At 44.4% G+C, this 23337-nt stretch overlaps 1 protein-coding gene across 4 annotated transcripts in view; it reads left to right on the plus strand.

The window, feature by feature from the left end:
* The window catches only part of LOC311049071 (C-myc promoter-binding protein-like), an 82766-nt gene that overhangs the window by 55395 nt on the left and 4034 nt on the right, over positions 1 to 23337 (plus strand). For 2 of the 4 annotated variants that reach the window (XM_084062510.1, XM_084062511.1), the window contains 14 exons: positions 2593 to 2734; positions 4140 to 4277; positions 6965 to 7087; positions 7438 to 7587; positions 7733 to 8967; positions 10545 to 10776; positions 11833 to 11936; positions 12523 to 12698; positions 13374 to 13547; positions 14603 to 14783; positions 16221 to 16475; positions 16910 to 17027; positions 22179 to 22341; positions 23266 to 23330. In XM_084062510.1, coding sequence (XP_083918636.1) covers positions 2593 to 2734; positions 4140 to 4277; positions 6965 to 7087; positions 7438 to 7587; positions 7733 to 8967; positions 10545 to 10776; positions 11833 to 11936; positions 12523 to 12698; positions 13374 to 13547; positions 14603 to 14783; positions 16221 to 16475; positions 16910 to 17027; positions 22179 to 22341; positions 23266 to 23330 — 3256 coding nt within the window. The remainder of the gene's footprint in view (positions 1 to 2592; positions 2735 to 4139; positions 4278 to 6964; positions 7088 to 7437; positions 7588 to 7732; positions 8968 to 10544; positions 10777 to 11832; positions 11937 to 12522; positions 12699 to 13373; positions 13548 to 14602; positions 14784 to 16220; positions 16476 to 16909; positions 17028 to 22178; positions 22342 to 23265; positions 23331 to 23337) is intronic. The other 2 variants (XM_084062512.1, XM_084062513.1) reach the window with 1 other exon arrangement.

The raw sequence follows: 23337 nt of genomic DNA on the forward strand, positions 1-23337 counted from the left end.
CTTGAACCCTAGCATCCCCATTCTGAGTGGAACATTTGCCAAAAATAGCAGATCTACCAGCTCACAACGCCTCGCCCTGCGAGGCGTTGTGAGCTTGTAGATCGGCTATTTTTGGCAAAGAGGTTTGCCGTAGAGGGAAAAAAGAGCAGACCAAGTACCGACGGTTCAAGTGGTTAAAATACACATTAATCCAACATACACTGATGACAGTGCTGTCAAAGTCTATGAAACTGTCTAAGAAATATATGAAAAAGTTGAATCTGCTACACAATTTTATACAATATGTGATCAGGGGGGGTCCCTCCTTCATCTCTCTCTCTCAGCTAAGGGGTCCTCGGCCTTAAAACATTGAAGACCCCTGGTTTAGAGACCCATACTGGAAAGAAGATATATTGTTATTATTGTTAGTATTCGCCATCTACGCCAGACGGAGATATTCTCCTCTGCATTCAGCCCTGTCTGTGGTTCCGGTTGTCCACAGGCTAATCTCACTAACTACTTGGAAGATCAGTGTTACGTGTCTTGAGCACGCTGCCAGTAGGTCAATTCCCATATATTTTTCTAATTGGTCAACAACAACTATGTGATTCTATGAATTAATTATCCCAGAACAATCGTCCCTTAGGGTGTGGGATCCAAATCCCACATGGCTATGTACCGGAACTAGCCAATGAAATGCAAGCCGTCGGTCTGGCTTATGGGAACTACACTACTAGGTAATTACAACGCTCATGTCTGTTTGGCACATGGGAAATACCGGTCCTATAGTCAATCAATCACAGCCATGCAATATGCCAGCACAACAAAGCCTCCAGACATCAAAGTTGCATTGTAGTTCATAATCTATACATAGAAAAAATATATACATATTTTTTTCAGCAAATCCCTTAGTCATGCCAACATTGTTCTTGTGAAGTAGTTTTGCTCTTATTGATGAAGTTTATAATGATCGTTTTCCTTAGTCCAATCATATGACGGACGACTCTCAACAGCGCTATTTTTCATAGTTTGTCGGAAAATGCAATGCCTCCTGTTGGAGAGTGCACTTTTCTAGTTAAATGCATGTATTATTTATACAAATATTATTATTTGGAAAGATGTGGGAGGCTTTAATGGAGGTCATACTGACAGTGTGGGCAGCAAAGGCTGAGTTATGTTAGCTTGCCTGTTAGGCTTGGAGGCAGTGGATACCTGCTAAACAGGGTTTTTATCTCTACGGTTGCTAACACAAATCATATGCATAGCATCTTGTGAAGTGGAATTTTACGGGGGTTATTATTAATGTATGCTTTTACATGCGTTTGCAGGTGAGGATGCAGTACACGTGTTTAAACGTGTGTTAAGTACATATTCTGACTAACAGTAGCTTTAAAGGAGGAGTTCACCCAAAAAATGACTTATTTTCTATCAATTGCACACCCTATGAAGCCTTGAATCAATGGATTCTTTTTTGTTTTTGCCGCATTCCTAAGCTAATAATTTGATTCCCGTCTCCTACCGGCTAATGTATCCGGTAGGAGACACAAAGTAGATTATTTGTGTCTCCTACCGGAAATACACACAGTCATCAAATTATTGTCTTAGGAATGCCACAAAAACAAAAATAAATCCATGAAATCAAGGCTTCATGGGGTGTGTAATTGATAGAAAATAAGTCATTTTTTGGGTGAACTCCTTTAATGTTCTAACCCATGGAGTGCCTCGGTGCGTGCCTGGGTGCATTAATACAACTGTCCTCTCTGACACCGATTCCCAGACAGACAGCTCTGTCACCTCTTTTAAACAGCCTGTGGCCTAGAAGCGTGTTGTCATAACGATGGTACAGACGGCAGCCCACGGTATCGATCTCCCCCGTGCGTCTGTCTACCTCATTTCACCTGGTCAGGTCCTGGGAGCCTGCAGATTCTCAGCATAATTAACTCACTCCCCGCTCCCTCCTGCTGCCAACTGGAATAGCATATAGTTTGGCAGCGTGCCCTGTGGCTCTCTCAGAGAGACGTTCAAGTGGCTTTTATGTGCAAGAGAGAGAAAGCTAAATGTGAGATTTTGGATGTCCAATCCATTAGTAATCCTCTTCGTTTCTGTGACGAGAAAAAGGGTGAGCTGGGTGTTTTTTCCATGTAATGGAGGGTGTGTATGTGTGAGGGATATACTGGCAGAATTTCATCCTTGGACAAGTTGCGGGTACATTTGTGTTTGGGGTTAACCACTTGAATATTGATTGGCATGTCTTTTTATTTTGTTTTATTAGCATGAGTGTGTTTCCCTCTGGCCATGACCATCAGTGCTTTCGATCTCGAATTTAATGACGGTTGGATGAGAATTCCCTCAAAATATCTGTATTCACGGAAATGTTCTTCTTCTCTCCCTTCCCTCCTGAGTTTAATTTTTTCCTGAGGGTTTGCCACATGAGCGTCTCTCACTTGTTTATCAAGGTTTATCAGTGTGCTGTGTTGTGTGACTGGTGTTGGTTTCCATGTCTTGTGCACCCCTTTAATTTGTATGGTAATGGCCACATAAGAATATATTTTGAGTTTCCCTCTGTGTGAACCAGATAAGGTTTGACTCCTCTCCTCTCCTCTCCTCTTACAGGCGGTGTTGGAGAGTACATGGCCCTCCACCACCAGAGGCGGTTACTTCCTGTGGATGAAGCTCAGAAACGTGGTGCTGGGCGTGGCCCAGTTCAAACAGGCCCTCCGGAGACATGGCCCGCTCACCCAGAGCCCTCTGTCAGGTAACTATGACGGATAAACCTCTGTCTCTCATCTCTGTCTCGTCTTATATTGTCCTCTCCATGTACGAGACTAGAGTTGATGAGGAGTAGAAGATGTGGAGTAGAGGTTATTAATTCGAGTTATATTGGAATGCAATAGTCTGACACACATTATGATGGATGCAGCAATTGTACCGTAGCATAAACCCTTCGTAAACATGAAGTATTCTGGCTGTTTGACTTACTCAACAGAAAACTGCCTAAAATTTAAAAAAACATTTGCATCAAAGGCACGTGTGAACATCCAGAAACACACAAAAAACACCTTCTCACTGAAAACAAGAACCTATGTCTATTTTTTGTATCTTGGATGTGCCACCCAAAATAAGAGTTTAACTCATCCTCCGTAAAACTGATCCTACAATGCCCGAATCTGAATGAGAACATATTTTCCTGCATATTCACTGATTTACAAGACCTGTCGGACTTGTCCCATGGTCAACCAAGTCTGCATTGGAGCATAACGTGTGGTTTGGTTTACTAGAGCCATGCATGGCAATGAGTGGACCCCCCCCCCACCCCACCCCCCCAACACAGAAACCCATAGCATGCATGCTACTCTATATGTTATGCAAATGCTGGCTTTTTATGCTTCACTCCTTATACCAGCATCGTGTTGCTGAAACTGCATGTCCCCTTACTGATTTACTTCAGACTCCTGTACCTGTAAACGATACAGACATCCTCACTTATGTACGTATAAGTCATAGGCACAAAACACTAAACACTGAGGGACACAGCCCTACTGTGTGACATTCAGGGAACCAGATACACTTTCCAGCACTACTGACTGACTACAGCAGGGGTCTTCAACGTTTTCAGGCCAAGGACCCCTTAGCTGAGAGAGAGAGAGATGAAGCAGGGACCCCCAACTACATGTTGTATAAAATCGTGTTGCATAATTAAACATTTCCATAGATAGCTTCATATAGACGTGTATGTGTATTTTCAGACAGTTATCCACTTAAACCCTCAACGAAAACTTGTACTTGGTCTGCTCTTCCCCCCCCCCCTACCCCAAACTTCTTTGCTGAAAATAGCCGATCTACAAACGCCTCGCAGCGCGAGGCGTTGTGAGCTTGTAGATCTGCTATTTTCAGCTAACGTTCCCCTCAGTATAAAGTGGTTAATGTAAAAAAAAAAGTTCCTATCACACAAAGATTTGGTGGCCCCCCTGTAGTAACTCTGAGGACCCCCAAGGGGTCCCGGACCCCCTGTTGAAGACCCCTGGACTACAGTAATCTCTGATAGAAAAACAAAACAAATTAGAAAAACAAATAATTTCTCTACACAACTCTCTACTTGCCCCCCTGGAGCCAAAGCGGCTTCCAAGCCGCCCTTTTAACGCCTTATTGTCTTTGGGCAGATGGCAGCGACGCGGACGCCGTGAGTCACGGCAGCCTGGATAGCTCCGCCGACACTAACCCGGCCGAGCAGGGCCACGGCCCCTACGCTGCTGCAGACCCCGTCAAAGTAGACCCCACTGACGATAAATCTAGCACAGGTACACTTTGAACAACGGCTGCCGTGTCCCGACTCCGCTCTTTCACGGGGGGGGGCAGCCATTTTGTCCTGCATAATCTTTTTTTCTTTGTTTCACTGACACCTTTTTTTTCTCGTTCGCTTTGTTCTTTCTCCTTTTCCCATGCTTTTTTTCCCCTCTCCTTGCTCGCCTTCCGAACCCTCTCTTCTTGTGTTTTGTTATGTTTTTTTCCTTTCCCTCCATGCCTCCTCCCTCTCTGTCCATACGTTTTATCATCCTCCGGCGTTTCTTTTCCATCGGTGTCTCTCTCCTCGTTTGTTTTTGTTTTCGTTGACGTGGTTTCTGCTCTTGCACTGTCCCCTAACCCCTGCCCCTACTTTACTCTGGCCCTTGCCTGTGTGTGCCCCCTTGCATGCAGTCGGCCGTCTGGGCGGCAGTGTGGGCGTGCGGGGCCTGGCGGCCCCCGCTGCACACTTGTGGGGCTCTGAGCCCAGAGACCCCCCTGCCCGCCACTCAGGTAAAGCCTCTCTTCTGTCTGTCTGTCCATCTTGTCTGTCTTTCTGTCTGACTGTCGGGTATAGTTTCGAATTTCAGCTTTTTTATCAACTTCAAGGTGCCCTCTCTTCTGTCTGTCTGTCTGTCTGTCTGTCTGTCAGCAGGTACTTTGTCATTCAATTTTCTCCATCCCGTCTGTCTTTCTTTCTGTCCCTTTGTCTGTTGTCTTTCTGTTTGGAGTTCTCTCTTCTCTCCGTTTGTTTGTCTTTCTGACTGGCTGTCTCTCAGTCACGTACTGTACCTCTTTTCTGTTCATCTCTGTCTGTCTGTCTGGTCTCTTCCCTCAACCTCTAGCATTTGACTCTCTCTCTCTCTCTCTCTCTCTCTCTCTCTCTCTCTCTCTCTCTCTCTCTCTCTCTCGGTGCTCTACAGTGTACTGTATGTGGCCAGCCTCCTGTACTGTGAAGTGTAAAGTTTACACACTGCACAGCACAGGAGGCTGCATGGCCATGCAGCCTTCATGCTTTATTCAGAGGAGTGTGTGAGCACTCCCAGGGAAAGATGAAAGAGGAGAGCAGATCAAGAGAAATCTGGTTGCCTGGAGACCCAGGGAGAGAGAGAGAGAGAGAGAGAGAGAGAGAGAGAGAGAGAGAGAGAGAGAGAGACAAAGACAAACTGAGAAAGACAATTGTGTCATAATCTCATCTCTTCTTACTCTCTTTTTTTCTTTTTTCTTTTCATTCTACCACTCTCGAGATGTGGAGAGTAGAATCTGTAAACAGTAGAATGAAAAAATATGTTTGTTTAGATGCTTCGTTCATGTAACTTAAGCACAGTGAATTGGATGAAACTGAACTGAACTGAATTGAATTGACAAAGGCTTGAGAGAGTTTAATAACAGACACAGGAAAAGTGCAGAGATTGAGAGAAAAGTGCAGAAATTGAGAGAAGCGGTAAAACAAGACAAGCAGATCGATACACACAGTGTCAAAACTCTCTTGGAGTCTCAGCGCTTGTTTTTATGAACTCCTCTTGACTTTTAGTTTCTCCCCCTTGACTTTTATGAACTCCTCTTGACTTCTCCTAGTTTCTCCCCTCATGGAGGTCTGAAGAGCTGCTCTAAAAGGGCATAAAATAATGACTTTCTACACTCACACACCTGTAGCTGACCAGCTAGCGCACCGGCTAATTCTGGTCAGAGTGAGACCTTTATCGCACATCTCTCCCCCTCTCTGCGCTCAGCTTCTTGTCTCTCCACTGTTGGGTCTAAACCAGGGGTCTTCAACGTTTTCAGGCCAAGGACCCCTTAGCTGAGAGAGAGAGATGAAGCAGGGACCCCCAACTACATTTTTGTATAGAATCGTGTTGCATATTAAACATTTTCATAGATAGCTTCATATAGACGTGTATGTGTATTTTCAGACAGTTAACCACTTAAAGCCCTCAGCACTTTGAAAACTTGTACTTGGTCTGCTCTTTTTCCCCCCCCTACCCCAAACTTCTTTGCTGAAATAGCCGATCTACAAGCTCACAACGCCTCGTTGTGAGCTTGTAGATCTGCTATTTTCGGCTTACGTTCCCCTCAGGATAAAGTGGTTAATGTAAAGGGAAAAAAAGTTCCTATCAGACAAAGATTTGGTGGCCCCCCTGTAGTAACTCTGAGGACCCCCTAGGGGTCCCGGACCCCCTGTTGAAGACCCCTGGTCTAAACAAAGCAGAACTACCTAAATAATTTGAATGGATCATTTTGATACTTTGGACTGAATACCCGTCATAGTCATAGAGGTTAAAGATGCTCTACACCTGTGGTTCTCAACGTGGGGTCTGGGGACCCCCAGAGGGCCCCCAGCTAAAACGATTGATAGTTAGGAACCAAAAGTTCAATGTTGGAATTTTCCCAGTGTCATTGAAATAATATGTAGTCCCATTGGAGTGCTGATTATGTTGGCCAGTACTTAGAGAGGTGAGAAACATTGTTGAATTTGACTCACACACTGCTCACATACTGACCTATTACGGAGTCTGTCTTTAAATAAGAGACACAGGTTCAAAATAGGAGGTTCACTAGTTGATTGTGAATAACTATGATAACTGGTTTCCATGTGTGAAGGTTTTGGTTGGCATAACACCTCCCACAGTCTTTCTGTTCTCCTGCTGTCTATTCAGTACCTCACTTACCCCCCTCTCTCTCTCTCTCTCCCTCCCTCCTCCAGGGGACCAGTCAGATCTGGGCTATAACTCGCTGTCTAAAGAGGAGGTGCGTAGAGGGGACCCCAGTGGAGGACGGGACATGGGCGTCGATAAAGACGACAAGAAGGAGAGCGACTGCAGCTCCTGTTAGTAACCCGCTGCCGTGCATATGAATCCTCACACGTTTAACAACACCACCTGGAATTCAATTTAACACAATTAAATCGTTAATCGCAATTATCTGAGTGATAATTAATCGTCAACTTAAATTTGTAATCGTGACAGCCCTAACTGTCAGGTGAAAAGAAGCGGCTGGCGACTTCATGTGTAGACGTTAACGTTCCCCAGACACATATCTGTTTATCTGTCTAATGCCCTTTGGTGAATCTTCAGGGTAATTCATGTGCAACAAGCTGCACGCAAGATTTATTAACAGTCTACTGTGTGTGTTTGTACGTGTCTCTCTGTGTTTGTGTTTGTGTGTGTGTATGCGTAGTGTCGGAGACAGAGAGCACTAAGGGCAGTGGGGACTGTCTACCGCAGCTGGACATGGAGGCTCCTTCGTCCTTCAGACCTCGTGGCATCGTCCGGGGCAACTGTCCCTTCGATGGCGCGTCCTGTAAGCCCAAAAGCTCCGCCAGCACAGGTGAAATAATAACCCACCGCTTGCATTGCATTTGATTGTATTAGGATTGCAAATATAATTGAATTGGTTTAATTGGTTCATTCTTCTGTACATGTTCCTGCTCTCTATTTCTCTATTCCCTCCTCTCTCTCTCTCTCTCTCTCAGGTCACGTAGCAGGCCTCCTGTTCACCTCCTCCCTGGAGGAGATCGGGGAGGTGCAGAGCAACAGTTTACTCAGGCGCCACCACAGTGCCCTGGAGGAGGCGGTGGGGGGCGGCGGCAGTTCGGACTGGCAGGGAGCGCGCTGCCGCAGGCTGAGTGGTGACACGGTGGTGTCCGGCGCCAGCGGCACCACCACCGTCCTGGGCCTGGGCATGAGCCGCGGCGAGACCGACCCGGCCAAGATCGCGGAGCACCTGGGCGCCGACGTCAAGATCCTCTCCGGCGCTAACTTCAGTCAGAGCAAGAGACCTCGCTCGCTGGCACTGGGCGCTTCAGAGGCCGCGTTGAAGGCAGCCACCGCCGCCGCCGAGACGGACGACAGCGATGGAGACGACATGAAGGGCAACACTGATGCCATCTTTGATCTGGAGGATCTGGATTTGGACGGGCCTGCTGCCCCGGAGCCGCCGGCCGCCGGCCTCTCCAGAGGTGGCGAGCCGCGTAAGAGGACGGTCGAGCACAGCGCCAGCTTCGGTGGCGTGGCCTCCACCGGGGGGCCCCCCAGGGTGGTGGTGAAGCGCACGGGCATCGAGACGGGCTACGACCCGCTCTCCCTGCTGGCGGCCGCCGAGTCGCAGTCCCAGCGGCGTGGCAGCGAGCAGGAGCTGAGTGAGCGTGACCTGGGCGGTGGCCGCTGCACGCCCACCGCCCGCAGACCCCTGGCCAGGGAGATCGAGCTCTACATGAACCACATCGGCAGCCCGCTGAGCAGCCGCACCCCGAGCCTGGACCTGCAGGACCCCTCCAGCCCCTCCCTGCTGCTGCACCCTTACTCGTCCTCCTCTTCCTGCCTCTCCACCCCCCGCAGAGCCAGTCTGCCCCAGAGCTCCCCCCTCAGGCCCGGCAGGGTGCCGCGCTCCCAGACGTACCACCCGCAGTCGCCGTCGCCGTCCCCCACCCCGTCGCAACAGCACCTGTGGTCCTCGCCCCCGAGCAGACGGGCCAGCGCCACGCCCAGTCCCCGGCCCAGCCCTTACAGGGACAGGACGGACCACCGAGACTCCCTGTCCACCAGCTTGGCGTCCCCCTCGCCCTCCTCCTCCTCGTTTGCGCTGGACACTCTGCTCACGCCCGGCCTGGACGTGTTCAAGAGCAGCATGTTCTCCGCCGGGAAGGGCGTGGCGGAGAAGGCTAGCCGCTGGTACTCTCGTCTGGCCACCTACACCACGCCCACCAAGGTAGGCCTACAGCAAAGCACCCGCTGGTCAGGTCAGGGGCAGTGGGAGGGTTTGTTGTGTTGTATAGTACAGGGGTCATCAACAGGGGGTCCGGGACCCCTAGGGGGTCCTCAGAGTTACTACAGAGGGGCCACCAAATCTTTGTGTGATAGGAACTTTTTGTTTTACATTAACCACTTTATCCTGAGGGGAACGTTAGCCGAGCTTGTAGATCGGCTATTTTCAGCAAAGAAGTTTGGGGTAGGGGGGGGGGGAAAGAGCAGACCAAGTACAAGTTTTCGAAGTGTTGAGGGTTTAAGTGGTTAACTGTCTGAAAATACACACACACGTCTATATGAAGCTATCTCTGAAAATGTTTAATATGCAACACGATTTTATACATGTAGTTGGGGGTCCCTGCTTCATCTCTCTCTCAGCTAAGGGGTCCTTGGCCTGAAAACGTTGAAGACCCCTGGTATAGTATATTGTTTTAGGAATCACATAGACACGTGATTCTCCATTGATTTGGCACTTGAACCTGGACTGCATTGACCATGAAAACAGGCCTTTGTAAACGAGGCCTAAATATCATAATAAGTCGTTCTTTGTCAACTTTAGGCATTGGTTGAAGAACACTAGTGAGGCACAGAAAGTATCTCTTAATACTTTGTTTTACCAGTCTTACAAATGCAGCTCTAAGACATCAGCAAGAACAAATTTGGAGCACCACTGCCCCCTTGTGGATTGTCCGACAATGTGTCTGACAATCTGCCCTCCCATTGTATTGCTGAAACATTTGCGCTGCCTGATGTAATTCCTGATGTAATTCCTGATGTAATTCCTGATGTAATTCCTGCTAAGTGCTAACGCTAGGCGTTTGTCAGTGTTCATCAAGTTAAGTCACCACGCTCTAAAGGTTCACATAAACAGACCAGTTCACTGAAATATTATTCAGTGGTGTAAAGTAACTACGTACATTTACTCAAGTACTGTACTTAAGTACATGTTTTAGGTATTTGTAATTTACTGGAGTATTTCCTATTTCCAATACTTTTACTTCTACTCCACTACATCTCAGAGATAAATATAGTACTTTTACTGCACTACAATTATTTGAAAACTTTAGTTACTATATACTTTGCAGATATAAATGATAACATCATAAAACATACATTAACCACTTTAGCCCTTTTTTATACATAGGCTATTTGAAAATAGCAGATCTACAAGCTCACAACGCGTCGCATCGCGACGCGTTGTGAGCATGTAGATCGGTTATTTTCAAACAGTTCAGTACTTTTACTTTTGGTACTTTAAGTACATTTTGATACCCATACTTTTGTACTTTTGCTCAAGTACATTTTTAATGAGGGACTTTTACTTGTAACACTCTATGTTGCAGTATTGAAACTTTTACGTAAACATCTGAGTACTTTTTCCACCACTGCATATACTTGAAGACAATACTTTATTGTTTTCAAAATTGTCAGTATACTGAAATACATTACCAATTAAAGTGTCAGAATGTTTCCCTCTGGCTTTGAATATGTAAACAATGTGACGCTCAGTGCCTTCTCCCCCCCCGCCCCGCCCATCAGGACGGTAACAGTGACCGTGTGAGCGTGTCCTCCCTGGGCATGGATCCAGACTGCTCCTCCCTGCTGGATGAGGACATCTGCAGAGACCAGCCAGATGGCTACTCGCTGTTCCCCCAGAGGAACGGGCCCGTGAGCCCCCCCCGCAGGAGCCCCAGGCCCAGCCCCCTGCGCAGTAGGCTGGGCAGCTCGCCCTCAGTCCTCAGCTCTGGGAGACGTACGCCCATGCATGCTGGTAAGGTTACCTTTGTCCTTTTAAGTAGTGCTCAGATGATTGACGTATTATGTTGTATTATGCTGTGGTGCGATGAATATACATCACTTAGTGAAATGTAAGCTAAACAAACAAATACACTCATCCAGTCTTGAGTTGACAGAATGTCAGCAACTGTGAAGCTCGACACGTTTTGAAAAATAATGAACAGGAAATGGAAATGCCAATTTTGACCAATGGAAATGGCCAGATGTTTTCTGCACACAGAAGAAAATGTGTTTTCCTATTGCAGTGCATTTCACAATGTCAGTATTGCACAGAAATATAGCTACAGTATACAGTATACTGTGCATCTGTTGTGCAATCACAAGTCACAACCATAAGTGATATAATAATAAGTAAATATTTATATTCTATAAATTTATATAGAATATCTTATGTTACTGTATATGCCCGAAAAGTCATTATTTAACGTTTTTAACGTAAAATAATTATATTTATTTTCGAATGGAGTGAGTATTTGTTTGCTTCTTCTATATATATACTTGAAGGCACCACCTCAACTCTGGCTGTTTGAGAACAATCTTTCTAACCTCCTTAAAAATATGTGTGTAAATCATAGACATAGACTATGCTGAATAGAAATAATATGGACAGCGTCACGCCATTGGTTTCTACAGACCGTAAATGAAGCCTGTTTTGCACTGATTTTTACCGGTCTTCACTCGGTAGAACCAGTAGAAACCCTAGAAACATACTTTATAATGAATTTAAATAAATGGGACCATAATTGACCAAAACGCATATCATGGTGATTGAAAGAAGACTTTAAACTAGCGTCTGGAAGCATATAGTATTTATGACAATGTTTATTAAGCTAATAAAATCAAGTGTAAAGTTCGGCCAAAAACCCATGCGCTTGAATAGAGCCTAATTGCTTCTGACACCAGCAGGGGTGAAACAGCGAGACTACAGGCCATTCATATGAACTGTCACACTTCCTATATAGCCTCCATTCACAAGGCGGATGCTAGCCCCTTGGTGTAAATAACAGTGGTGTTTGTGGTGTCACTCTAGGCTCTCTCCTCTCCCCCCCCGGCTTTCCTCCACCAGACAAGTCTGACCTGGGCTCCTCACACTACACCAGCAACACCAGCATCTTCAACAACTATGCCATGGAGGTAAAACCATAACTACACAATGTAACTAGTACTAGGATCACATGGCTTTGCTCTCTAAGACAGTTAACCATTCATCTTCTCCACAAAGCTTCAATATCTGTGTTTAAAGGGGAATACCACTCATTTTCAACATTGAACCATGTCATAATATACCTTAGAGCTATTGTGTGGAAATCTATGTTGCCTAGATTGTTGGGGTCATATTCAAGTCGCACGGTCACAGCTGGAAGTGAGATTCCCCATATGTCACTGATCACATGAACCAAACAATCAATTATCCAGTTCTAGGCAACATTTGCCATATTTCAGCAACTCTAAGGTATATTATGACATGGTTCAATGTTGAAAATGAGTGGTATTCCCCTTTAACCCACAGAGCCTGTTAGTGTGAAATAGAACATTACGCTAAATAAAATCCATATGTCTTTTGCTAATTATATCTCTCTAGTCCAGTGGTTCTCCCCTTATAATTATGCGCCATTTTGCTGATTATGCGGTAAATTATGCGCTCGCATAATCGCGTTTTTCTGGAGGGTCTATATATAAATGCATTTACCTTTCTGTTGAACATCTGGTCCGTTCACAGCTGCTGATCTCCAGCTGCTCGCGCTGTAAGACGTGCGACGGCCTGGTGTACGACGAGGAGATCATGGCGGGGTGGACGGCGGACGACTCCAACCTCAACACCACCTGTCCCTTCTGTGGGAACCCGTTCCTCCCCTTCCTCAACGTGGAGATCAGGGACATGCGAGGACCCGGGAGGTATACTGTGAAATAGATGTATATAGAGCAAGCTCTGTCCAACAATATTATTATACATTTGCACATTAGCGCTGGCATTCTGGAGCCAATTCCAACATTTAATGCCTAGTCTCTAGTGAATCAATCAAGCGTGGTAATATTCTTCATTACGTGAATGTATGAGGTCAGCACTATCTTTGCATTAAGCATTACAAGCATTGGCAGAGACGCGTACTTGACACGTTAAACAGGGTGCCTGGTGTGACAACAAATCTCTGTACGACACCCACACTTTATAGGCTGAGTACAAGCTGGCAGGGAAAGCAAAGAACAGGTAGATGTGGAAGGGAGTGAACGGCAGGGAATTAAAAGGTATATTTACATAACATAACGTACAGTACAATATAACATGACGTGGTACATGATAAACTGGTCTGGTTGCTGCAACCTGATATGACGCGATATTGAAAGATGGCGGATTTCAAATTCCTGAACAATCTGCATTTACGGTCTGTAGAAACCAATGGCCTAGCTTCGTCCATTCTTTTTATACAGTCTATGTGTAAACCACGCGTCGGTCAGTATATTTAGACATGTCTACACAGAAGCAATCCATATACTAGACTGATTTTAGGTTTAGATTTGTACTGTGGTGTGCTTGAGTTTTACTTTCTCCCTCTTGTCTCTTTCTTACAGGCTATTCTTGAAGAGCAGCCCCTCTGGGGACGAGGCAGGGACGTCTTCCTACTCCATATCCACAGGCATGGACACGGGGACGGGGACATCCACACTCTCCACCCCCTGCCCCACCACGGCCCTCTCTCCCCCCTCCCCCAGGATTGATATCCTAGACTGCTCAGGGAATGGAAGGTAATGCAGACTGTAAAAGCCAGTCCACCCCAAGTCGACTAAATATACAGTTGATTTAGTCGCCTAAAATGTATTTTGGCGGTGCCTTGATGGCGTCTTAATGGCTGATTTTACACTTGGTTGCAAGCTGAAAATAGCCGATTTACAAGCTCACAACGCGTCGTAGCGCGACGCGTTGTGAGCTTGTAGATCTGATATTTTCAGCATGCACACCCAAACATAAAATTACTTGTCTTAGTTCTACTGGATCTCTTCTCCACTAGTCCCTCACTAACATTTTAGTCTAGTTTTTATTTGTTGACGAAATTGTCAATATATTTAGTCTTAGCTTAGTTTTTATTTAGTTTTTATTTAGTTTTCGGCATTGAAAAAAGGTAGTCGACGAACATTTGTCATCATAGTTTTAGTCGACGAAATCAACACAGCCCCAACGCAACTCCTTGCAACAAAACCGTTTTAGAGACCGTTGCAGATGGTTGTCTGGACAGACCAGTTGCAGACCGGTACCATTTGGGGATAATGGTTGCAAGGAGTTGCACAGAGTTTCAAGGACTTGCAAGGAGTTGCATTGGTGTGGACTGGCCTTTAATACATTAAGTCAGTGTCAGAGAACTAATTCATGCTAGTGTTGATTTATAAACTCTGACAGAGGTCATGTTCTCTGTCTCCACCTCATCCATTATTTTTCAATAATTGGACACATCTCTTGTGCCATGACCACATGTCAAAGCTGATTGAAACCATCATTTAAACTTGCATGTTTTTTTATGCTAATTGTTGCAGTTTTTTTGTTGACTTGGTGACAACTATGCTTCTACACCAGTGGTAACTTTTGTGAAAAACAGTTTTGATGTAAGTTATGATTTTGTGCAATATGTTTACAATTTTGGATGTCACATGCCTGTGACATTGATGTCCTCTCTGTTCACGTTCCAGTTAGTGTCATTATGGAATGATTGTGAAGAACCATACCTCGTTGCATCTGTGTATTTGTGTGCGTTTATGAGTGAGAGGAAGTTATGAACCTCTTTCTATACGTGTGTGTCTTTCTTCAGGACGAGATCAACCATGGCCCACTGTATAGACATCCCAACAGAGCGCCGGCAGGGGGCCTTGTCCCCCGGCGCCCAGATGGTCCGGAGCGTAAGCGCCTTCAGCCCGATAGTGAACACCCCCAAAATCAACCACTGTATGCCCACCTCAGGCAGCTTGCCCAGCCGCCTCAACGAAACCACTGTAAGACACTGATCTCACAAAGTGAAAATGCGACGCATGTCTTGCTTATTTATGTTGAAACTTACTGATGCCAGTACAAATAGGACCAAGGTTAAATTATATTAAAAAAAACGTTGGTGCATATTCCATTCAAACATATATTTGAATATTTAAAATAAACAAATATTCAACTGTAAGAAAAAAGAAGAAGAAAAAAATATCCTGGGCGCTTGTAACCTTAAAGTAATACTAGGTAACTTTTAAGTTAAGTTAAGTTTTAAGTAAAATTGTATATCTTTTGTTTCAAAACACCCATTCCATGAATTTCACCCCCGAAAGCCTTTTATAAACATATTTTCTATTGAAAGTGGTTTAGGAGAGGTTGCTAAACATCGTTATTTTGGGACTTACACACTACTCCTTTAACCACTTAAACCCCACATGGTTAACTGGAGTCCCTCAGGGCTCAATACTAGTGTATTTTCGGTTTTCTGTTATTGTGAGGAAAGCTTTGGCTGAAAACAGCCGATCGACAAGCTCACAACGCGACGCTCTCTGCGTCGCGTTGTGAGCTTGTCGATCTGCTGTTTTCAGCGAAAGCTTTCCCCACAATACCGATGCTGGGGTTTAAGTGGTTCACACAGAAGCTGGTCTTGCGAGATCACAGAGCCATCAGTCTGAGTCTAGACTGCAAGCTACATTTTCAAGTTACGCCCCTCCCTTGCTGAAGGCAGCACAGACAAACCCTGACTATAAGCAGAATGCTGTACCGAATGTACACAACACGTTGAATCACACAACTTCTCTTTAATTGATTGAAAATGATGACATCTAGGTCAAGCTGGAACAGGCAATCCATTTGGTAAGGATGACAGTTTACAACCAGACTTGACCAATGTAGAAATGTCATGGTAAAATGTCCTTGTTGTCACATTTCTCAGAATTGTGTACCTTAATAAAAAAAAAATTAAAAAGCGTTACAAAAGTGTATAGTGTAACCATTATATTAACCAAGCTTAATAAAATGAGGCCATAGAATAAGATATAAGTATGAATCATTCATTTGATCTCGCAAGAGGAGAGAAAGAGAGAGAGAAAGAAAGAGACATCTAGTGGTCTTTGAATACATTTTCACAAGGATTATTTGGATGCAACTTTTGGCCAATTTTGACAGCCCTAAATGCCATGCGTCATCCACCTGCCCCCTTCTGACCAGTTGTTGACAGTAACTAAGTACATATACTTGAGTACATTTTTGGAGTATAATTGTTTTTTGCAAGCACATGACTTTGACTACATTTCTAATATAAATATTGCACTTCTTTGGTAATGTTCTAAATGTCAATACATTGCGGTATTGATATTAAAAAGAAAATGTAGCCTACTTTGTAGTCTGTACTTTTGAATACTTGAGTATCTACCTCTGCTGACCACCCGCCTTCCCTCTCTCTCCCATAGGACCCGCTCAGCATGGAGTGGCGTCTCCACAACCCCGAGCCGGTGACCGTGCCGTACCTGAGCCCTCTGGTGCTGTGGAAGGAGCTGGAGAGCCTGCTGGAGAACGAGGGGGACGCGGCCATCACCGTGGCCGGCGTGGTGGACCATCACCCCATCATCTACTGGAACCTGTTGTGGTACTTCAGGAGGCTGGACCTGCCCAGCAACCTGCCCGGGCTCATCCTCACCTCCGACCACTGCAACAAGGGCTCCCAGGTAGAGAGGATATGTCTCTGTTTTTCTGTTAAAAAAAAAAAAAAAAGCATTATTTTACACTTTGGCTATTCAAAAATAGCAGATCTACAAGCTCGAGCTTGTAGATCTGCTATTTTTGAAAAATCGTGAAAATGTGTGCAAATCTTTGAATATATTGTTTAAAGCGAACATTTTTAACTCTATTCTTTGCTTCTGGGGGTCCCTGAAACAAAACATTTTGAGATGGGGGTCGGCGGCCAAATGTATATAATTTTGGGGGTCCTTGACATGAAAAGGTTTGACCACCACTGATATAGAAACATACGTTTTTTCAGAATACTGTTGGGATTTAGAAGACATTTGTAGAATCGGCTTCAGGTCTTAATGGGTTAATATGACTTTCTTCTCTCTGTCTCTCTTTCTCTCTCTCTCTCTCTCTCTCTCTCTCTCTCCAGATTCCTCGACACTGGATGTCAGAGGACAGTAAACATGTGCTGATCCAGATGTTGTGGGACAATCTAAAGCTCCACCAGGACGCCATTCAGCCTCTCTACATCCTCTGGAACACACACAGTGGGTCACCCTGAGGCTTTAATAGGCCCTTTACTCACAGATGAATGCTCACTTTACTGTAGATGGACTAGATCAGGGGTCTTCAACGTTTTTCAGGCCAAGAACCCCTTGGCTGAGAGAGAGATAAAGCAGGGACCCCCATTATATATTGTGTAACATATTTTTTTTCTCATAGATTTCATAGGTAGCTTCATAGACTTGTTTGACAGCACTGTCATCAGTGTATGTTGGATTCATGTTAATGTGGGTTTCCAGACATTTAACCACTTAAACCGTCAATACTAAGTAAACTTGACCTTTCACTCTGTACTTGGTCTGCTCTTTTCCCCCCTACACCAAATCTCTTTGCCGAAAATAGCAGATCTGCAAGCGCACAACGAGGCGTGGTGTGCTTGTAGATCTGCTATTTTTGGCTAAAGTTATCCTCAGAATAGGGATGCTTGGTTGAAATGGTTAATGTACATTAATGTAACGGACCCCCTGTAGTAACTCTGAGGATGCCCTAGGGGTCCCGGACCCCCTGTTGAAGACCTCTGGACTAGATAACAGGGTTTATTCAAAAAGCAAAAATGCCACTTTAGTAGAGGTTTGGGTTGTGTAGTTACCTTGCCATGATGTAACTTACATTGCACAGGGAAACAAAGTCACTCTTTTAGCACATAAACAAATGCAATCGAAGCAGATTCTGCCAATGTGTAACATTACAAAAACCCAACATTCTTGTTGATTGCACTATTTGAAGACCCTGATCCAGAACCACGGATCCAGTCTGGATCTTCTTACTAATTTGAATCGTAAAATCTACACAAAGTTTCCCCTGTGTCGGGTAACCCCTGTGTCGGGTTACATGTTGACTGGGGTCTGATTGAGACACTAACTACTAGTCCCTGTTGACTCAGCTAGGGCTCTGGGAGCCAGCCAACTTGAGATAATGAGCTAAATAGAGATTGTGAATGATTTCCCAAACTGAATCAATAGCACATAATAGAAAAACAAAACTCCCCTGTTTAGCTCAATCTCATTGTAACTAAGATATCCACTGAAAAGACTTTACATAGCGCCTTGTCAATGACGTGCACCAGCTATTCCTATCGGGCCACGCCCCTTCCGGTTCACGCTTCGCCCCGTAGGTCAGATTCTAATACAGTCCGAATACCTAATCTCAGCACTGGCCTCAGTGGCTTGCCTCGTTAATTGTTATACTCCCAACCCACACCTCCCAGGTTCGATTCCCACTTAAAATATAACTTTTTCTAACAACCGCTGACTTTTTTTCGGCGATAAAGTATAGTTTTGGACCGCGACAGAGGGGCGCAGTCTCAAGCGAACTTGAGCCACGAGAGGCACCACCGAGCGCGCTAAAGCGTGCGAGTTATTGCCGAACATTGCGAAGTTCGCTTGAGCCTACTCAGCCCCGTCCGAGATATGTACTGATAGGCACAGAATCGTAAATTATTGCCCCCCCCCCCCAGGCAATGCCAGCGCCGAGCATTATTTTCCACCATAGAGTAGCCTACTGCATGACCAGGGGCGAAGGGGGCGTGGCCCGGGAGGAAAACAGGGCTCCCGTCACGGACTCACCAGCAGAGCTGATGGAGGATGTCAGTGTGGGAGGAGCTTCTAGTAGACAGTGAAATCCACATAGGATTTTACTGTGTAATGTCAAGGCTGTACATTTGGCTATATTTCTATTTATAGTGATTAGGATTTTTTCATTTGAGCACAGCTGGAGAGCCTGTTTTGACCAATCAGATTGCTTGGTCGGAACTACCTGTTGAATAATACAATATTATTATTATTATTATTATAACTAACATAACTGTGGTGTTTGGGGGTGGTCTGCCAGTCTCTGCTCTTCTGTTGATGTAGACCCCGTGTTCAGATAGGAACAGTTACACTACTGGTTGATAAGAGCTGTTACGCTAGCTCAGCGGTAGACATTTCGGCCCTCATGAAGGAGACCTGGATTTGAATTTACATCATACAAATCTTACAGATTCTTAAAATTACGGATTCTTAAATCTTTAAATTTGCTTAAAAAAACGCTTTGGTGTTTTTATTGAATCTTGATGTCTTCGATCATAATTCATATCCAGAAACGTGGATGGAAACATTAATCATCTAAGCTTACCAGTTCAAAATGCTTTATTAGCATGACAACTTAAGCATTGTCAAACAAATGAACAATACCCTAGCAACCATACAGGGGAATGATTAAGTCACTCTGCTGTATAATGAACCAACATTAAAGACTCAAATGACGAGTCAGTGACTAATAATAATAACCTTTGTTGATTGATTGGTACATTTTAGTGAGTGTTTAGTCTTGTGTGGCCAGACTGCTGCCTCCCACAATTTTCAAATGTTTCCGGTCATACAGTCTGGGACTCGGAAGCTCTGATCATGATTAGACTATAAACCGGATGTGAAGCCTTCTCCCCACTTCTGTTTCGTCTTTACAGTCGCGCAAATGTATCCTAATATAAATCAAAATCATCAAAGTATATATAGCTTGCTGCTGAGCAGAATGGAAATTAAAAAAATAAAATGTAAAGATGTTTTAAAATATATTTTCGTGAACGGAAGTGCCAGTTTCCTCTCTCGTATTTCGGTGTAGTTCCAGACTCTATATAGCATGCGGAGATTGTGGAATAGTTGTCTGGCTACGCGAGACTAGTGCGTGTTTGCTCAGTGGTGTGTTCTAGTTTTTTTCGGAGGGTATACTGTAATTATTCCCTCCCACACGCACAAGCACACTTATATGCGCGCACGCGGTCACTGAATGAAATAACTGCTCTTACAAATATATGTGTGAACTTCTTCGAAACTCCCATGGTCCCAACGGCTATTATCACCTGAAAAAGTTCACACATGCCCCCAGCCCCTCCTCCTGCGTATCAGATACGCTACCTCGGATGGTTAGTAGACGGCATATGTTTTTTTTTTTTTTTTGCTGGGACGGTATACTACGTACAGTATATAGCGTAACACGGTAGAACACACCACTGTGTTAAGTGTGTTTGCTGAGGGGTCTTGTAGAGACGGCTCTAGGCTTACTGTTCCTGTTCTGAGCTAACCCAGCTGCTAACAGCCCCCTTTTCTGTTTGCTCTCTCTCTCTGTCTTTCAGGGCTTAATTGTACTCTTTTGTTAGACCGTGAGTGTTCATTTTGTGTTGCTGGACACCCACAGATGAGTCCTATTGTTCGTTGTTCCCTGTCTCTCTCTCTCTGTAGTAATCTGGCCGTGTGTCTCCTAGCTTACTCTCTCCCTTCCCCCCCTCATCTGTATGGAGAGAATGCATCAGTGTTGTGATTCTTGTTTTGTGCACTTCTGTAGTAAGACACTGGAGTAATAAGACACTGCTTTTCATCCCATTTGAAAAGCTTCCTGTCATGGTGAATTGAGTCAGGGTTACTATGGTTTGTTATATTTGTTATCCTATAGGGATGTTGGTTCGTCTCTCTGTCTATCCGCCTGTGTGTCTTAACACTTTACTCACACAAAATCTCTCAAATTACTGGCTGGATTGCCACAGAATTTGCTGTGCACCGTCATGGTTCTTGGAGAGGCCTAGCGCCACTCTTACTGTTAAGAAATCTCTAAAACAAATGGGTGCATTGCCATGAATCCTCTTGTGTGCCATTCAGGCTCTCCAGAGGATGAACCCTTACCACCCCATCATCTTTCCTCTAGTGTAGGGGTGGGCCTTGGAAAACGGCTAAGTGATCATGTGGCCGAAAAGGTTGCGCACCCTCTAGTGCTACTTTACACTCACACCCCATCTTTACATACAGCGGCGCGAGCGAGCAAGGGAGAAAATGTCATTAAAAGGCATGCGTTTCAATCAGACTGTCCTGATATGCTGCGACCGACCGCTTGTTGTGCAGTGATGACGTCTACCCCTCAAAAGAAAATCGCTGTCTCTATTTCGTGGATGTGTCCCATCCCCAAACTATTTTTATTTGTCAATGCTGCTTTGCGACCATTGCTGGAATACAGCGATTTCAGATGCTTTATTGAAAATTGGATGTTCAAATGGCATAGTGGACGGACAACACAATAGCTTCTCTATCTCACTTTGCCCAATGCACTTCATATTTATATTTCAGGATGGTTCAAACAGCATAGTGAGACCCTCTTCTAGTGGTTGTTTTTACTGAGAGGTACTAGGTTGGAGGGTGTGTGTATGTGTGTGTGTGTGTGTGTGTGTGTGTGTGTGTGTGTGTGTGTGTGTGTGTGTGTGTGTGTGTGTGTGTGTGTAAGTTATAGTATACTGTAGTTCCAGACTACAGTATGTTGCAACGCCATAAGCTGATGCTACATATCAGGACAGTTTCTTGTGCGAGCATGACCTCTAGGGGCCACTAAGCGGGGCTTTTATAATCTTAGCCTTGTTTCAGTAGGCGTATATTATGAAGTATATACATTTATATCTATATACGTAGTGTATATCATAGCATGGTTGAAATGCATCTGTGTGTCGTCAGATCTCAAATACAGTCAAGTATTGTATTTGAGGGTGGGTTTCTTAAATGTCTGCCTTGTTACTAGAGCCTGACCTATTAAGGAGTAAACAAAAAGTGACCGATGAATCGGCCAAGATCATTTTACAATGATCCCTCAAATGTGATTATCAAACTGTAATTGGAGATTTTACAGATTGACAATAAACTTTATTGTCCAAAATGACATGCACTGAAATGGTAACCTTCACTGGGAATTCAATAATTAGAAATATATATTTTTCTTAAAACAACACAAATGGAAGATTTTTTTTTTTACCCAAAACAATAGTCTTTTGATACGTTTTCATAACGCTGCATATTGGACAACATACACCGATACCGATAGATCAGTATCTGTATCGGCCCGACTCGTAGATCGTTTGGGCTCTACTCCTTCACGTGTCATCTACATGCCTTTGTGTGTGTTGTCTATCACTAAGTGATGACACATATGGATGGATGTCACAATATCTTATCAGAATAACCTGCTGAACTATTTAGTTTAATGTGCCAAGCTAATATTAGTCAATGAATCACACACAGGAGTCATTGCGGAGACCATTAAGACTGTGTGTGTGTGTGTGTGTGTGTGTGTGTGTGTGTGTGTGTGTGTGTGTGTGTGTGTGTGTGTGTGTGTGTGTGTAGATGTGGGCTACCCTCTGCCACGAAAAGTCCGGGAGGAGGAGAGACCGTTCAGCGAGGAGCTCCTGCAGGACGTGGTGAAGAGCATCCAGAAAAATGATGTCATCCGACCCATGGGACAACTCCTCCACCTGCTGGGACAAACGCTGGGCGTGAAAAGACAAAGGTCAGCGCATCAGCGTGCTCACTGTGTCTGTCTCTTCTGAACAGTGTTGATTTTGACAGCAAATTTTGATTTAGTTTTGGTCATAAGTCTTTTGAATAAATGGGTCCATTTAGTTTTAGTCATATTTTAGTCATCTGAATTTTTTTTGTTTTTGTCTAGTTTTAGTCGACTAAATATCATAAGTTATAGTCGACTAAATCTACAGTTGATTTAGTCGACTAAAACGTATTTTGGCGGTGCCTTGATGGCGTCGTAATGGCTGATTTTACACTTGGTTGCATGCTGAAAATAGCCGATCTACAAGCTAACAACGCGTCGCGCTGCGACGCGTTGTAAGCTTCTAGATCGGCTATTTTTCCACTCATCACCCGAGCACAACCAAACATAAAATGACTTGTCTTTTAGTTCTACTGGATCTCTTCTCCACTAGTCCCTCACTAACATTTGAGTCTAGTTTTTATTTGTTGACGACATTGTCAATATATTTAGCCTTAGTTTTAGTCTTCATAGATAATTTTTTATTTAGTTTTTGTCACTGAAAAAAAGTAGTCGACAAACATTTTTCGTCATAGTTTTAGTCGACAAAATCAACACTGCTTCTGAATCATGGTCAGAGTGGCAGGAGGAGAAAGGGGGGGGGGGTAGCAGAGATGAAAGTTTGGCCCATAGCACTTTGTATTATTTATGACCAACATAACCTTGAAAAGTACTTGCCAGGTTACCAGGTTTAAAAAGTTATGATATTACATTACTTTTTACTTGATATCAACTAGTTACGTTAGAAGTTATATTACTTTTGCTACTGACATGATACGTCATCATTTTGCAAGAGGGCGCATGCTTAAAAATAACAACTACAAGCCTTAGGGATCCTACTGGGGGTCCACTTTTTATTGTTGATTCTCGTTTTCTTTTCTTTCACAGGAGTTTATACAGAGACATCTTGTTTCTGTCGCTAGTGGCTTTGGGAAAGGACAACATCGACATTGGTTGGTT

The sequence above is a fragment of the Gymnoscopelus microlampas genome, assembly GCF_963454915.1.
Source record: "Gymnoscopelus microlampas genome assembly, chromosome: 1".
Classification (NCBI taxonomy): Eukaryota; Metazoa; Chordata; class Actinopteri; order Myctophiformes; family Myctophidae; genus Gymnoscopelus; species Gymnoscopelus microlampas.